This window comes from Heteronotia binoei, chromosome 17 (genome assembly GCF_032191835.1).
Source record: "Heteronotia binoei isolate CCM8104 ecotype False Entrance Well chromosome 17, APGP_CSIRO_Hbin_v1, whole genome shotgun sequence".
Lineage (NCBI taxonomy): Eukaryota > Metazoa > Chordata > Lepidosauria > Squamata > Gekkonidae > Heteronotia > Heteronotia binoei.
This window is the reverse complement of record NC_083239.1, coordinates 34,122,133-34,139,172: the sequence shown is the minus strand read 5'-3', so window position 1 is coordinate 34,139,172 and position 17,040 is coordinate 34,122,133. Positions and strand designations below refer to the sequence as shown.

At 47.0% G+C, this 17,040-nt stretch overlaps 1 protein-coding gene across 1 annotated transcript in view; it reads left to right on the top strand.

Moving 5' to 3' along the window:
- Positions 1–1,093: 1,093 nt before the first annotated feature.
- The window catches only part of HAUS5 (HAUS augmin like complex subunit 5), a 28,529-nt gene continuing 12,582 nt past the window's right edge, over positions 1,094–17,040 (top strand). The window contains exons 1-12 of the mRNA XM_060258280.1: positions 1,094–1,287; positions 3,309–3,371; positions 4,396–4,428; positions 4,911–4,935; positions 5,521–5,653; positions 7,354–7,513; positions 12,038–12,116; positions 12,547–12,626; positions 12,719–12,779; positions 13,866–13,993; positions 14,114–14,192; positions 14,970–15,115. Of these exons, the coding sequence (XP_060114263.1) occupies positions 1,184–1,287; positions 3,309–3,371; positions 4,396–4,428; positions 4,911–4,935; positions 5,521–5,653; positions 7,354–7,513; positions 12,038–12,116; positions 12,547–12,626; positions 12,719–12,779; positions 13,866–13,993; positions 14,114–14,192; positions 14,970–15,115 (1,091 nt within the window). The 5' untranslated portion in view covers positions 1,094–1,183. The remainder of the gene's footprint in view (positions 1,288–3,308; positions 3,372–4,395; positions 4,429–4,910; positions 4,936–5,520; positions 5,654–7,353; positions 7,514–12,037; positions 12,117–12,546; positions 12,627–12,718; positions 12,780–13,865; positions 13,994–14,113; positions 14,193–14,969; positions 15,116–17,040) is intronic.

Here is a 17,040-nt window from a genome sequence, read left to right as displayed (position 1 = left end):
AGGTTTGCTTTGGGGAAACAGTAGAAAAAAACTTTTCCCTACCTAAGCGCTGCAGTATAAATCAGCTCTGTCATGCTGCAATTTTGCTCAAGATGTAGTGTTGCCAGCTCTGGGTTGGGAAATTCCTTGAGATTTGGGGGGTGGCACCTAAGGAGGGCAGGGTTTGAGGAAGGGAGGGACTTCAGTGGGGTTATAATGCCATACAGTCCACCTTCCAAAGCAGCCATTTTCTCCAGGTACTCTGTCACCTGGAGATCATTTGTAATAGCAGATCTTCAGCCACCATCTGGATGTTAAAAAAAACCACAACCATGAGGTTACAGTGACAAAAATTACTAATTGCTAATAACAGATGCAATATTCATGCACATAATCTATGATCTGGATGTTGGCAACCCTATCAAGATGCCATTTTTCAAGCCTCTCCAGTTAAAGAGCTGCGATAGGAGGCTGGGAACTAACTTCATCCTCCTAGCTGCCGTTTTGTTATTGGCTCCACCCTCCTAAGCTGCCATTTTGTGAATGATTGCTACAAAGTGTCTTGGAAAAAATTAAGTAGATCCCAGAAACATAGTCTGATCCCCAAATTGTAGCTATTTAACTTGCTCCCGGGATGAAGAATAACTGAATGAATTTCTGATCCATTTTAAAAAATCAAAATGCAACCAAAGTAACATACTAGCTTTTGAAACCCGGAGGTCAAATATCTCTGCTTTTAGACACCGACTATATTAGTCACATCATGCAAATAATAATTGCAGAGAGGTAGCCATATTAGTTGGTTGCAAACATAAAACAGCAGCCTTGGGAGAATTTAGACTTCTTCTGTATCATAAACTTGGAGCGGAGGGGAGTATTGTGGGTGGCCCCTTAAACAAGCTTTTGTTCTACTTTATGGAAGCGTGCGCTAGAATAAGTAAATACTAATATTTAAGAGGCCACAAGACTCCCGTTTATAAGCTTATTTTAACTTTTCCTGGCTTCTTCAATTCACCTCAGGAGACCCGTTGCCCGTCTAAAACTACAAATCCCAAAAGGCTACTCGGTACCTTGAAGCAGCCACGGAACTCCATCTCCCAGCATGCCATGCAGAAGAGGCGGGGCAAGCGTGGGCGCGACTTGGCTGGGAAGGCGCCGGAGTTGAAGTTTCGCGGGCGCCGTTGGAGGCGGCCCCTTGGCCGCTATGGCGCGAAGCGGGCCCTCGCTGGCGCAGGAGTTGCGGCGCTGGGCGGCCGAGGAGATGAAGCTGCCGCCGAACAAGATCCCCTCCGAGAGTGCCGCCCGCCGGTGGGTGAGATTTGGGCAACCTCCTTATTGCCTGTCCGTTAGAGCTCTGTGGGCGAGAGTGTCTCTGAGCAAGTGCAGAGAGTCTCGCGGCTGCTTTCTCTCTTCCAGGCTGTGGGTCTTTTGCCATTTGCTTTTCTGCAAGGCAGGGCTTTTTTGTTGTAGAGAAAGCCTTGCAGGAACTCATCTGAATATTAGCCAACGCCCCCTGACATCACCATTATTTTATGCAAGGTTTTTTGTAGAAAAAGCCCAGCAGGGACTCACTTTCATATTAGGCCACACCCCCTGACAGCCATTGTTTTGTACAAGGTTTTTTGTAGAGAAAGGCCTGCAGGAACTTATTTGCATATTAGGCCACACCCCCTGATGCCAAGCCAGCCGGAATTGCGTTCCTGTTCAAAAAAAGCCCTGCTGCAAGGTATATAACTTAGAACACTCCATGAGAGCTTTAACTAATACATATATTGAAAACAAAATTTCAGAGTGAATCCTTCTTCAGGCAGCTCACCAAGCGATGCAATTTCAATTTGGCACTGCTCTGTCTCTCTCTAATCTTCTCTTGAAAGCTAAGGACAAATAGAAGTGTGGAGCCGTGCTTGATCCTTGGAGACAGAGCAGTGCCGAATTGAAATTGTATCCCTTGGTGAGCTGCCTGAAGAAGGATTCGCTCTGAAAGTGGATAGAAGCAGCAGTCCCGTTAAGCAGCCACCCCAGGTTGGGATCTGCAATCACACCTACATTGGACTTCAGGAAGAAACGAAGAAAAAGATTGTATATTGTAATAAAATGGATTGTAAAATATTTCAAATTAATGTGAAAAATATTGTGCTTTAAAATTTTGTTTTCAATATATGCATTAGTTAAAGCTCTCACTGAGTGTTCTAAGTTATATATCTTACTCATACCCGTGAGCTCTCTGGTTTCACATACTTGCTTTTCTGCAGCTGGCCTTAATTACAAAAAAAAATATGTGGCTGTCTTGGGGCAGCTTTCCAAAAAACCCTGAGGTATTATTCCAGGCTAAACTTTTGTTGTGAAGTAGAGACCTCCATTACTTCTAGTGCAGTGTGGGGTTATTTTCTGTGCTTTCATTTTACGTTAGATGTTCAGGGCAGGAGACTCATCTTTAAAAAGGTGTGCGAGCAGCAGTCGTTTCCGACTTGGGCGATGTTGCATCATGACATTTTCACAGCAGACTTTTTTACAGGATGGTTTTGCCATTGCATTCCCCAGTCTGGGGAAGACCTATCTTATTCCACCTTAAATTTCATTGCCCAGGTAACCCACGTCCTTAGATGGGGTGAGCAGACCCTCACTATGCTGTCATTTTACGTAGGGGCTTGAAAGAAATAGGTTTCCTTTGGTGTTTAAAAACCACCTTACCTAAAATGATTGAAGGTCCAAATCCCCTACAGAAAATGATTGAAGAGCCTCACTTTGTACAGGTGTTGTGTTGAAGGAGACTTTTATAGACAGTGCGAACCATCAAAAAGTCAAATAAGCAGATTCTAGATCAAATCGAGCCTGTGTTCTCCCTGGAAGCTACAATGACTAAACTGAGACTGTCGAACTTTAAGTTATATCATGAGAAGACAACAATTACTGGGAAAGACAGTAATGGTAGGAAAAGTTGAAGGCAGCAAGAAAAGAGGGAAGACCCAACATGAGATGGGTTGACTCAATCAAGAAATCTATGGCCCACAGTTTGCAAGACCTGAGCAAGGCTGTTAACTGTAAGGATGTTTTGAGGTCATTAATTCATAGAAGTGCCATAAATCATGTGACTTGATGGCAAACACTTGTGGGGCAGGAAGCATTGTTCCCTCCCCCCCAAAAAAGGTCCCCCTCCCCCCATATATTTTACACAATATTACTGCATAGTGACAAGGTAATCACTGTGTTTGAAGACTCTCACCATTTTCCGTCGTAGGAGTAAGAAAACCATAAATGTATATGGGGAAATCCACATGGATTTCTCTTTCTTTGACTATATTCTGTCTTCCTCGCTCTCTTTTCTCCAGAATCTGTTCTGGCCAATGTGCCGAGATATGGAAGTACGTCATCCGCCACGTTCGCCATCAGAGGTAAGATGCTGAGCTGGGGAGAGAGCCAGGTTTGGATCTAGCATATCTTCAGCAGTTCCTGGCTGCAGTTTGGCCCTGGTTTGAATATGCCAGAAGAAGATGATGATACTGGATTTATATCCCGCCCTATACTCTAAATCTCAGAGCGGTAAAAAAAATCTCCTTTACCTTCCCCCCCACCCCCCCACAACAGACACCCTGTGAGGTAGGTGAGGCTGAGAGAGCTCTTACAGCAGCTGCCCTTTCAAGGGCAACTCCTACGAGAGCTATGCCTGACCCAAGGCCATTCCAGCAGCTACAAATGGAGGAGTGAGAAATCAAACCCGGTTCTCCCAGATGTGAGTCCGCGCACTTAACCACTACACTAAACTGTCTCTCTGTGGTGAATATGAAAGGGGAAGGAAGCCTCATGTACATTGCCCTGAGCACCTTGGGGGAAGGGTAGAAGCTCACCCATCTGCTGTTGCATAGCCCAATGACGCCTTTAAAATGGGCCACTAGCCACACAAGGTTAGCCGGATAGCTCGGCAGTGGCCAGGGTTACAGATGCTCTGCCATGTATGTATAATATGATATACGTGGCACTTAAAGGCAGCTTTAATTGAGATGTGGCACGGAATGGTTCATTCTTGTTACCCATCAGCAGTAGGCACCAGCGTAGAAGTTCTCTATACAAGCTGTTAAGAATGTTCCTGGACTATAAAAACCCCCCAGCCCCTTCTAAAGAAGGTAGTTGATCCATTTGATCATTTCTGCTACGACCTTTGCCTGTTAATTCTGCATGCTGGGCTTGTGTTTAAAAGAGGTGTGGTAGGTTTTTTAAAAAATGGCAACCCAGTGACCTTTTAAGCAAGAAATACCTCTTTGGCTAGCTGTTGTGAGTGCAACTTTAGGTAGTGCCAAAGTGCCTGCAGTTTCTTCCGAAATAAGTTGGCTTTGGCTGCCCTGTATGCTCCCATCCCCTTTTTCTTCCCACTTGCAGTTGCTCTATGTTAACTTAATATTGTGCTCGTTTCTGTTACAGGAATGTGAAGAAGATTCGGGGGAACTTGCTATGGTATCCTTTCTTTTTGACCTTTGGAAGGCCCTGACCCAGATAGCTCAATCTCCTCAGATCTCGGAAACTAAACAGAGTTGGCCTAGGCTAAGCAAGATCGACCTCCAAGGAATACCAGGGTCATGATGCAGGGGCAGACAACGGCAAATCACCTCTGAAATGTCTCTCGCCTTAAGTCTAGCTCACCACCCAGTGGTCCAGAATGCCGAAAGAGTTAGAACTTCTGGCTGCCAGACAACCTTAGGATCTCCCGGCTATACTGCACACAAGGCCATGTGATAATTAATTGGTTACTCACCCTTGCAAGACTCTTTCTCTAAGACTACCATGTCTTGCTGTCTTCGACCATAAAATGGCAGGTTTCAAGTGAAGCTGTTTCTCCCGTGCTTGGGGAAAGTTTTACCATATAATAGACAGCTTGAGCTGCTGTAGCCAATGGGGGAAAAGCGTTTGTTACCTTGACCTTCTCTTTCCTCACTTAGGTACCAGCAAATGGATGAGACTAAGGTAAGTGAGAGAGAACAGGAGATGAAAGGGTGTTTGCTAATCCCCTGGGCGGGAGGAGGAGACAGTAGTTCCCAAAATCCAAGGGTATGCCCCATCCTCCTCCTGAGAATGATGGAAATCTAAAGTTTAAGAGGCTGGCACAGACTACCTGCGGCAGACAATTCCACATCCTTGGAATTCACTGCCACGGGCGATGGTGGCAGCTGCAAGCATAGACAGCTTCAAGAAAGGATTGGATAAACATATAGAACAGAGGTCCATCAGTGGCTATTAACCACTGTGGGTATTGATGGAACTCTATGCCTGGGGCAGTGATGCTCTGTATTCTTGGTGCTTGGGGTGGGGCACAGTGTGAGGACTTCTAGTGTCCTGGCTCCACTGATGGACCTCCTGATGGCATCTGGTTCTTTTTGGCCACAGTGTGACACAGAGTGTTGGACTGGATGGGCCATCGGCCTGATCCAGCGTGGCTTCTCTTACGTTCATCTGTTCTTAAATCCGATGCCTGTCCAAGTTGTATCAAGGACACGGGGGATTTCAACAGAGTCGTACCCTGTGGACCCCACACTCTCGGTTTCTCCCCAGGGCAAATCCAGGGGCTCCGATTCAGAGAAGGAGCGCCGTAAGCAGCTGCTGCAGGGCATCGCTCGCCTGCGGGGAGAGCTGGAGCAGATCGACAGGCAGATTGAATCAGCACAACGCGAGCTCGCAGCTGATGGTGAGGGGCAAGGCAGGGGTCCTGCTGGGAACAGGCTGTCGGGCACTCTTGGGTCAGGGAAGGTTTCGGGGATGACTGGGGTGGGCAAGCCAGAGGCATTCCCACCTCTGGGAGGAGAAGAACTTTGGCTAATAGGTTCAGACCATTAAGCCACATCCATGGCAATGCCCTGTTTGGTTTAGTGGGTTGGGAGAAGGAGTGAATGTGAGAATCCTATGCAGCGCTGGCCTGAATTGAGTTCAAGAGTCATGGCTTCCTCCGCTCAAAACTCCTGGGGGTTCTGGTTCAGTGCACATGCTCAGAATTGTCTCAGGTCTCTCTTCCCCTGTGTGGCCCACCCGGCTTCATGCTTGAAGGCCTTTGTGTAGTGCTGGGATGGGGGAGGGGGGGAGAACCAAAACTGTGCAGAATCAGAGTAAAGTTTTAGACGGGAGAAGGAAAGTATGGAAGGGGAGGAGTTCTCGAAAGCATCCGGGAAACAAGAGATGTCTTGCAGCAGTTGTAAAATTGCCTTGTGCTATAGAGGCGTAACAATGGGATTTCCCAAGTGGCAATGGGTCGCCCCTGCTTGTGCATTCTCTGTTGCAGCCCCCACCCGCCTTGTGGAATGGCGTCCCCGATTAGGTGAGGGAGGCTTCCCTGTCCCTTCCATGTTCCATAACCTATGCAAAACAGAATGATTAACGAGGGCTTTTGCACAGGTTAAATAGGGCTGTGCCACCTGGCCTCCAGTGACTTCTAATGTTTCCTACTTGTGAGCCGTAAGACTTTCTTTGCAGCCGTAGGGACTAGCCCAGGGGTGGCCAAACTTGCTTAATAATAATAATAATACTTTTTATTTGTATCCCGCCCTCCCCGCAAGAGCAGGCTCAGGGCGGCTCACAACATATGAATCCAGTACAATAAAATTATAAAATTATACATAGTACTTACATTTATAGTTATAAAATCGACATAAAACCATTTACAAATTGTATTAAAATTAATTGTGGTGCTATAACGTCGATCTTTAATACATTCTGTGGCTAAAAACATATCCAGCAGCATTTCCTTAGCTCAGCATTAGGTGAAGGCTGTTTTAAAGAGGTAGGTCTTACAGGCCCTGCGGAATTGATCTAAGCATCGCAGGGCCCGTACCTCCTCCGGGAGTTGATTCCATAATAGTGGGGCTGCAATTGAGAAAGCCCGATCCCGGGTGGTCTTCAATCTGGCCTCCCTGGGACATTCAGCTGGTTCTTCCCTGCTGACCTCAGCACTCTCTGGGGCTCATATGGGGAGAGACGGTCCCTCAGGTAGGCAGGTCCTCGGCCATAAGAGCCACATAGAATAAATATCAGACGTTTGGGAGCCACGAGACATGATCGTCAGATGTCAGCTGAAAGGAAAGGAAGGCAAATTAGATGGGGGGGAGAGGGTGATGGAGAGGTGGAAAGAAAGCAACTTTAACTTTTAATACCTTCTCCAAGCTGGCTAATGAGTTGGTGAGGGCTTTGAGCGCCACGCAATATGCGTGAAAGAGCCACCTATGACTCCCGAGCCACAGTTTAGCCACCCCTGGACCAGCCATTTGCTTTTCAAAAAGACAGAGATAATGCAGGTTCTGCATCTGTCCAGCAGTCAACACAATTGGATACAACGCATGCAGAGAAACTCAAACAGTGCAGCCCCCCCCCCTTCTCTCTCTCTCTCTGGTTTTGCAGAGATCACCCTAGAAGCAGCTCAGGAGAAGATCCGCGACACCAAGCGTCGTACGTTGCTGCTGAAGGCCTACTCAACCCGGGTCACAGCAGAGCGCCAGCAGCTGAAGACGCTAGTGGTGCAGGTCAAGGGACGTCTGGAACAGCTCCAGGAGATGGAGAGGTATGGGCCCCATCCTTGGGTCTTCTGCTTCCTGGCAAATCATGGGTGGTATTTGTTGGTAATTAAATCATTTAGTTGCCTGCGGATGTGGCGTTGGCCATCCCAAAAAGGCTATCTAAATTATACTCAATGATTTACAAAATTACTTCGATAAATTATTTGGGACTGCGGCCTGTATTATTGTGTCTCGCTGACTGAAGCTCGGCTCCTATGATGGAATTTTTTGTATCACTTAATGCAGGGATGTCAAGCTCATTTGTTATGAGGGCCAGTTCTGACATAAATGAGACTTTGTCAGGCTGGGCCATGTGTGTCATAAAATGTCATGCCAGGTAGCAGAGGTAAAACTTTATAAAGGACACGGACAAATACAGTTAAAGTTCTTTAAAAACTTTAAATATGCTGAAAATGTTAGCGCTCTTGCAATATTTTGTTTACTTGACCATCTCTGATAACTGACTCCTCTTCCTTTGAATTATTGCATCAAAATCTGGAAACAATATAGCAATCTTGAGTATGCTGTTCAGGTGCGTGTCTGTAAGTTGCAAACCTACTTTTGATTTACTGACATTCGTTACAGAAATCTCATGGTCAGTGCTTTGAGCCTAAGTCCCAGGGGAAAACATGAAATGGCTGGGCATTGTGAGCTTTTGTAAATGTTGCTTCATGTGCTGGTCAGCCAACAGAGAAAGTAGAGGCTTTACTCTGTAGCTCCTGTGCGACTGAACAAGCCTGGCAAAGCAAGCTGTGATGCAGAAGGAAGCAAAAGAGAGAGAAGGCAGCAGATGACAGTGAGTTGCTCAGGGGCCTGATAGGAGTCCTCCAGGGCCTGATCCAGCCCTCGGGCCTCATGCTTGACACCCCTGAGTGCCGTGTTAAGAGTGAGTATCGACAGGATGGGACATTTAGTTACCTAAGCCTATTGCATCATTTACTAAACGTCCCATCCTGTCAATACTCACTCTGTGTAATCCATATTGCACGTCCAGGTGAGGAAGGCAGACTATAAATGATTCAAATAAATAACAAAAGGAAATAGTGAAAAGGGGGTGAAAGATTCATGCAGAAGAAGATCCGTCGTGGCTGTTCGCCATGGTGCCTAAAAGGAACTTCCCTATTCCGAGGCAGTCAGCCTCAGAATACCAGTGCTGGGAGGCAACCTCTGGAGAATGCCTTGGTCTGTCTGTGGCTGTCCACTGCAATTGGTTGGCCTCGACATGAAACAGGATGTTGGACTAGATGAGCCATGGGTGTGATCTAGCAGTGACAAGGCAGAAGAACATAAGAAGCAGGGCTTTTTTTGTAGAAAAAGCCCTTCAAGGATTCATTTGCATATAATGTCACACCCCCTGATGCCAGTCAGAACTGTGTTCTGCTTAAAAAAAAATAAATAAAAAGCCCTGATAAGAAACCATGCTGGATCAGGCCAGTGGCCCATCCAGTCCAACACTCTGTGTCACACAGTGGCCAAAAAGCCCAGGTACCATCAGGAGGTCCACCAGTGGGGCCAGGACACTAGAAACCCTCACACTGTTGCCCCTCCCAAGCACCAAGAATACCGAGCATCACTGCCCCAGACAGAGAGTTCCAACAATATGCTGCGGCTAATAGTCACTGATAGACCTCTGCTCCATATGTTTATCCATTCCCCTCCTGAAGCTGACTATGCCTGTAGCCGCCGCCACCTCCTGTGGCAGTGAATTCCATGGGTTTCCTTTGGGTGAAGAAGTACTTTCTTTTATCCGTTCTAACCTGATTGCTCAGCAATTTCATGGAGTGCCCACGAGTTCTTTTATTGTGAGAAAGAGAGAAAAGTACTTCTTTATCTACCTTCTCTATCCCATGCACAATCTTGTAAACCTCTCTCATGTCACCCCTGAGAAACCAACTCGCTCTTTGCATTGCTGCGTGTGTTTAATGGTGGAAGAGAGGCTTCCTCTTGCAGGCAATCATCCCAGGAGTCCTTCTCCTGCGGAGGGATCTTACGCTGGTGACTGTGTGCTGAGCAGTCCCAATCTGCATGAGAAGTAGATGACCCATCACCTACCCCCAGGGTCATTTCCTAGAAAAAGAGGTGCTGGAGCTCATTGGCATGGCTCATTTGCATATGCCACACACCCCTGACATCACCGGAAGGTGTGCTAAATTATATCAGCTCAGCATCTACCTTAAGATGCTTCTTGAATTATCATTGTCATAGTAAAACTTTACTCCCATCATACTTTTTTTAAAACAGTTTTTATTATAAAAAAAAACAAAAACAAAAGACAACCAAACAACTCAACATTGAAACATTGAAACACAAAATAACAATAAAAACAATAATAACACGATAATAACACAAATAACAAATAATAATCATACAATCATACAACAAACCATCCTACACCAAAATAACATCATTCCAAGATCCCCAATCACACAAGGAGCATTGGGGGATATCAATTTACAAGCTCTGTTGTTCCAAGTCTACACCTTTTTCTTTCACCCAAAGATAGACTGGATTCCACGTCTCACTACATTTCTGCATATTACCCTCTCATAATCTTGTAGTTAACATATCCATCTCAGCGGCTTCTAATAATTTTGCAATAAATTCCTCTCTATTTGTAATTAAGGATGTCTTCCAATACTTAGCATAGAGGATTCTGGCTATAGTAACAATATGTAATAATAATTTATTGGTGGATTTAGGGAGATTATTTCTACAGATGCTTAAAAGGTACAATTCCGGTACATGGGGTAAGTTAATTTTAAGAATTTTTTTGATCCATGTACTAATCAAAGCCCAGTATTTTTTAGCATAATCACATTGCCACCATATATGGTATATGGATCCTTTTGTTTTTTTACACTTCCAGCAATTGTTAGAATAGTCGGGATATATCTTTGCCAAACGTACTGGAGTAAGGTACCAGCGATATGCCATTTTATACAAATTCTCTTTATATACCGTAGATCTTGTCAGTTTAAAGTTTTGTTTCCATAATTTATCCCACTCATCTAATTCTATATTGTATCCTAAATCTTTTAACCAATTTATCCAAGCTTCTTTGACTACTTCACCTTGCATTTTGTCCTGAAGCAACCATTTATACACATTAGAAATAATTTTTGGTTTCATTTGCCATAATCGATCCAACTCATTCAATTTTGATTTTTTCGGAAAACCTTTTTCTTTATCCAATTTATATTTGGACTTTACTTGGCATTGCAGCCACCAGTCTAATTTGCCAACTTCCTCCAGTTTCAAATTATTTTGGTTGTCTAATAAGTCTCCATATGTATTAGAGCTTTCCCAATTAAACAAATTCGGATGCGTGGAAGCCTCAATAGGCGATAACCATAAAGGGGTATATATATATATACTTGCTCCTAATCTCAAGCCACACTTTAAATAAGGATTTTCTAATTTCATGTCTTAAAAAAACTACCCTTGGATGGATTTTGGTACCAAAGGTAGTTATGCCAGCCTCTCTATAATCCTGCTCCTTCACTGGCCAGCAGTCTTTTATTTTCTAGGGTTATCCAGTCTTTAAGCCATACAACGCAGCATGCTTTGTGATATAAAGTCCAGTCCGGAAGTGAAAAGCCTCCTCTAGATTTAGTCTTGTAGCACTTTAAGCTTAATTCTGGGCTTCTTCCCCTGCCATATGAATTCCGAAATCATTTTGTTAAGTTGATGGAGAAATAGCTTTGGTAAGATAATTGGGATCATCTGAAAAAGAAACAAGATTCTTGGCAACACATTCATTTTAATTGTTGCAACTCTACCCAGGAGCGTACTCCCATCATACTTTTAAAATCCCCTCCTATGTGGCGGCAGTGGTATGAGGAAGGTTTCCATATGTCTGCTTGATACGTTTTTGTCATTCTCCCATTTTTTGTGTGTGGGGGAAATATTAGAAAGTTTGTCAGATCTTAGAGTCCAGCAATATTCTCACAGGAGCCCAGAAGCAAGTGTCTGGGGGGTGGGCGATAAAGAAAGAAAGAAAGAGCACAATAAAAATGAATGTATGCCGGCAAAGGACTGTCTCTCTTGTTCTGAAGAGAAATGTATGAGTTGCTGCAAAGTATGTGAAAGAGTAATCCCTGAGGAAGCTGTGAAAGTGAAACACGGTTATCAGCTGGCGAAAGTGTCAAGGTGTGGCTGCTTCGGGGGCTCATGGAGAATTGTGTCAGTCTCCCAAGGAATCACAACAAACGACTTGGATTTTATTTCTTACAAGCATCACCTAAGTGGACTTCGTTCTGGGCTTATACAGAATTTGAAGCTGGACGGAGATATTGAACTGAAAATAAGACCTGGGGGAAGGTTACACAGTTTAGTTTAGTGCTGTACGTGTAAGTGTGTGTGAATTGGTTTTTGAATGTATGGTTTGAGCCTTCATTCTATATGATGTGAATTTCCATGAAAAGTGTATTATAATTTGAAATTATTGTTTACTTTATTGTGTGCACAGTTATCTTTTTTTCCCTACTCCTACCACAATGGTGAGGCCGTAACGTTCACTGTCTTTGCAGGAAGGCCAAGACAGCAGTGGTGTTTGGCGGCGGGAGAGCCCCCAAGGCTGGATTCCCCAGTTTGGAACCGGAAGTTCTGGTGCGTGCTCTTGGGATGCATTCCATGATCTGCGTCTGCTTTCCGTAGGAAACTTGCTCCAGCAAGCAGATAGGACCTATCTTGAGCTCTGAAGTTTCACTCATGGGGGCTGACTATTACGGAGGGTGGGTGGTGGGGAGGTCATGCTCAGGTTGCCCTGATGCTGACTGTATTGTTGGGGTGTATTTGTTGAGCCCTAAGCCCTGCTTGAACGCTGTGTAGACAGGCAGGCATGTCCCAGAACCCTCTGCGGCGAGCCAGGCTTCCCAGAACCCTTTGCGGCAAAGCCAGGATTCCACGGTGGCTGCAAAACCAGAATTCCATGGTGTCTGCTCAGGGATTTCCTCTCTAGGCACGTTGTGGGTCACGAGAGGGTAGGAAGGGTTGAAAACCTCTGCCCCGCCTGAGCATTGATTCTCTTTCTCTCCAGCGCGACGTCCAAGAAGCCTGCCGCCTGCGGTTTCTCTTTCTGAAGACACTCTTTGAGCACAGCATGTCTGGGAATTTCCCGTAAGTCCCCATCCCATGTCTCTGAAGGGTCCCGGGCTGCGCAACCTTATTTTTTGACAGTTCCGGAAGCTCTTTCCTTCTGTGTCTCTCAGCAGCGGGATGAGTGAAGAGCAGCTGAGCATGTCCTACCAGCACTGGCTAAGTGTTGTGGAGGTAAGGGCTGGCAGGGAGCAGCAGTCTGTTTTTCTTTTCTCAAGTCCATTTCCTTGGCTTCCCAACCTTTTTGAGCCTGTGGGCACTTTTAGAATGATCCAGCATGGTGAGTGCAGGCACAAAATGGCTGCCACAGGAGGCGGAGCCAGACACGAGTAAGCTGCCACAGCTTACCTTATGCAGAGGGGTCATTTAGTACATATGAACATATGAAGCTGCCTTCTACTGAATCAGACCCTTGGTCCATCAAAGTCAGTATTGTCTTCTCAGACTGGCAGCGGCTCTCCAGGGTCTCAAGCTGAGGTTTTTCACACCTATTTGCCTGGACCCTTTTTTGGAGATGCCAGGGATTGAACCTGGGACCTTCTGCTTCCCAAGCAGATGTTCTACCACTGAGCCACCATCCCTCCCCAAAAGGCAGTGGCACTGCCAGAGTTTATTTGTATAATTCATTTGCATATGCCACGTACCCCTGACGACGCTGGAAGGTGTGCTAAATTCTGTCAGCTCAGCATCTGCCTTAAAATGCTTCTTGAATTAGAATTGTCATAATAAAACCTGACTCCTGTCATACTTTTAAAATTACTTACTCTTATGTGGCCTCAGTGGCCTGATGAAGATTTGTATCTGTCTGCTTGATATGTTTTGGTTATTTCCCCATTTTTCGTTGAGGAAAAATATTAGGAAGTTTGTCTGATCTTAGAGCTCTGCAAAATTCTCCCGGCGGGGGGTGGGATTGAACAATGGAACCCAGAAGCAAGGGGGTTTGGGGGGGGGCGGGGTTAAAAAAAGAGCACAATAACATTTAGAGGTTCCAGAGCTCTGCTCCTATGACTACCTGCCCAAAATGAAGCCTGCTTCTGCAAGTAAAGATCTTTGTGCTGGGATGGCAGCTGCTGCCAAAATAAACATGTTTTTAAAAAATCTGCACAGCCAATCAGGGGCGTTCCTGAGCCAAAGCCCTACTGGGCCCTGCCCATTTTCTAGAACCACTTGGTGGGTGCCAAGAAAGGTGTTGGCAGGCAGCCTGGGCACCCCGTTGTAAAGCCCTGCCATATCCAGTAACTCTGTGTCTCCCTTCTGCAGAAGGTCTCCAGTTCCCACCCGCCAGCCCACATCCTCTCAGCCCTGGAGCACCTGGCCCTCCAGAACACCCGCCGGCTGCAGGAGCTCACCGACGGCATCGACATCCCGCGTGACGTGGAAGCGCTCAAGTTGGTCCCCTTCCCCCAGGGTGGAGGGAGGCAACGTTCCCCTCCCCCTTTTCCCTTGGCGGGAACTATTATGGATGCCTGCCTGGCCCTTCAGTGCTGCCTGTTCTGTCCCGTGCCCAGGTTCCGCTATGCCAGCGCCCACCTGGAAGACATCTCTGATGCAGCGGATGACCTGCCCTCCGTTCAGGGACTCATACAGGTGAGCGCTCAGCTGTCGTCAGACAGAAGGGTAAAGAGGCTAGCCGGCCATCTGACAGCAATGCTGATTCTGCGAATGTAGGCAGACCGTGAGAGGGAGAGCAGGAAAGGTTGCTTAGCTGAGAACATAAGAGAAGCAATGTTGGAGCAAGCTAGTGGCCCATCCAGTCCAGCACTCTTTGCCACACAAACGAGGTGCCATCAGCGGGGCCAGGACACTAGAAGCCCTCCCACTGTTGCGCCCCCCCCCACCCCAAAGCATCAAGAGTACGGAGCATCACTTGCCTCAGACAGTGTGTTCCATCTAAACCTTGTGACTAGTAGCCACTGATGGGCCTCTGTTATCCAGTCCCCTCTTGAAGCATGTCTATACTTGCAGCTGCTGCCGCCGCCGCCTGCAGTGGCAGTGAATTCTATGTGTTAATCTCGTGGCTGCTCCTTACACGCCCAGGGAGATGTCAGTCGCCACTTTTGAGGTCGTGCAGCAATTTTTCTCCAGGCCGGTTTGGACAGGAATCCTGGGGGGGGGGTTTGCCATCTCCTGGGCATGAAACGGGTCATTGGGTGTGTGTGTTGGGGGGAGGTATTTGTGAATTTCCTGCATCGTGCCGGGGGTTGGACTAGATGACCCTGGAGGTCCCTTCCAACTCTATGGTCCTATGAATTGAGCCACTGTCGGGCAGAAGAGTAAAGAGTCCACGAGCATACTAGTTTCTTGGCCCCTGGTGATGACTTGCCTGCGACTCAGCCTTCTCTTCCTCATCTCTTCCGCCAGCAGGAAGGCTGGAGCGAGTGCGAGATGCTCTGCGTGCAGCTGCTCCCCCTACAAGCCAAGGAGAAGCAGCTTACGGCGCAGCTCGAAGCCATCGTCCAGGAGATGCACCGTCTGCTGTCTGACGGCTCCGAGCGCTCCATCTTGGCCAGGTGAGAGACGCCCTGCCGAAGACAGCAGTGACAGCAGTCTGACAGCAATGAAGAGCCTGTGAATTTAGGGGGAGGTGGTTGTGAGTTTCCTGCATTGTGCAGGGGGTTGGACTAGATGACCCTAGAGGTCCCTTCCAACTCTCTGATTCTATGACAGGTCGCTGGGCTCTAAAAGTCTCTTTTGTAACACCTGGGCTCTAAAGTCAGCAATTTCCAGCCAGGTAGCACAACACAAAACATTTATTGCCGAGACATCCGCTTTGGGCATGCATGGTGACGTCTAGAGGCAGGAGAATGTGGTCCCCAGGGCTTTTTTTGTAGCAGGAACTCCTTTGCATGCTAGGCCACATCCCCTGATGTAGCCAATCCTCTGAGAGCTTACAGTAGGCCCTGTAAGAAGAGCCCTGTAAGCTTTTGGAGGATTGGCTACATCGGGGTGTTGATGTGCCTGTGCTTAGTGAGGTTGGTCTTTAGTGACGCAAAGAATGAAGGCTTGCACACAGTAGTGTTAAAAGCACTATATACAATTTATTTACACCTCCACTCTCCAAACCGACAGAATGCTCCGCTGCTCTCCACCATACATATCCCACACACAGTAAAGTGTCTTTGTACATTTATACATAAGGTCCACCCAGGTAACCAATCAGCTTACTGCTGAGTCATGCTGACATTGCCCAGGCTGATGCAATCTGGCAACCAGCCACCTTCTGTCACTTAGATGATCTACCTGGCAGTTCTGTTACTTTCACTTTCCCAGCATGTGCTAGAAACTGCTAGGCTTTGCATACACACTGACACGGAGGGGGGGGGGGTTGGCCTAATCTGCAAAAGAGTTCCTGCTACAAAAAAAAAAGCCCTGCTTGTCCCCTGGTTGTTCCATGGGGTCTTGAAAGCACCAGCCCAGGCATGACTTTCTTGCACAGAGCTGTCCAATGCAAGCACCCAAAGGGAGTGCTTAGTTTTCATTTCAGGGCTACAAGGCATTGCAAAGGGGGAAGAACCACGATGCAGGAACCTCCCTAAGCCCAAGTCCTGTTCCTTTCTTTGGTTTCTTTCTCCCTTCTGGCTGGCTTGGTTTTCCCTTTCTTCCACTGCGCCTGTTTCCTATCTCTCCAGCCAGCCTCCTCCCATTTCCTCTTCTTCCCTATTTATAGATTCCCAACCCAGACTGCGGGCCCCTGCCCTAAACTCCGTCCTAGACCGTTCACAGCCACGCCCAGGGCTTTTTTTGTAGCAGGAGCTCCTTTGCATATTAGGCCACACCCCTCATGTAGCCAATCCTCCAAGAGCTTACAGGGCCTACCGTGAGCTCCAAGAGGATTGGCTACATCAGGGGCATGTGGCCTAATATGCAGAGGAGTTCCTGCTACGAAAAAAGCCCTGGCTCTCCCATCCAGACTGGCCTGCTGCTTCCCCGTGGCAGGCTGTGTCAAAGCTGTCCTGTTGCTGAAGCCCACACTGGCTGCACCCACCTGCCCCTGGTCCCACCTGGATGAGCTTTGCCCCCTGGAATAAAACAGGCAGGGCGGTTTTTTTGTAGCAGGAACTCCTTTGCATATGAGGCCACACACCCCTGATGTAGCCAATCCTGCAAGAGCTTACAGTAGGCCCTGTAAGAGCCCTGTAAGCTCTCGGGGGATTGGCTACATCAGGGGTGTATGCAAAGGAGTTCCTGCTACACAAAAAAAAAGCCCTGAAAATAGGACTAATGAGTAAACCTCTTTTAAGAGCGCTCTTGGGTTAGCCTTGGGTTAGCCATAGCTCTGGCAGAGGTTGTCCTTGAAAGGGCAGCTGCTGTAAGAGCTCTCTTAGCCCCACCCACCTCACAGGGTGTCTGTTGTGGGGGAGGAAGGTAAAGGAGATTGTGAGCCGCTCTGAGACTCTTCGGAGTGGAGGGCGGGATATAAATCCAATATCTTCTT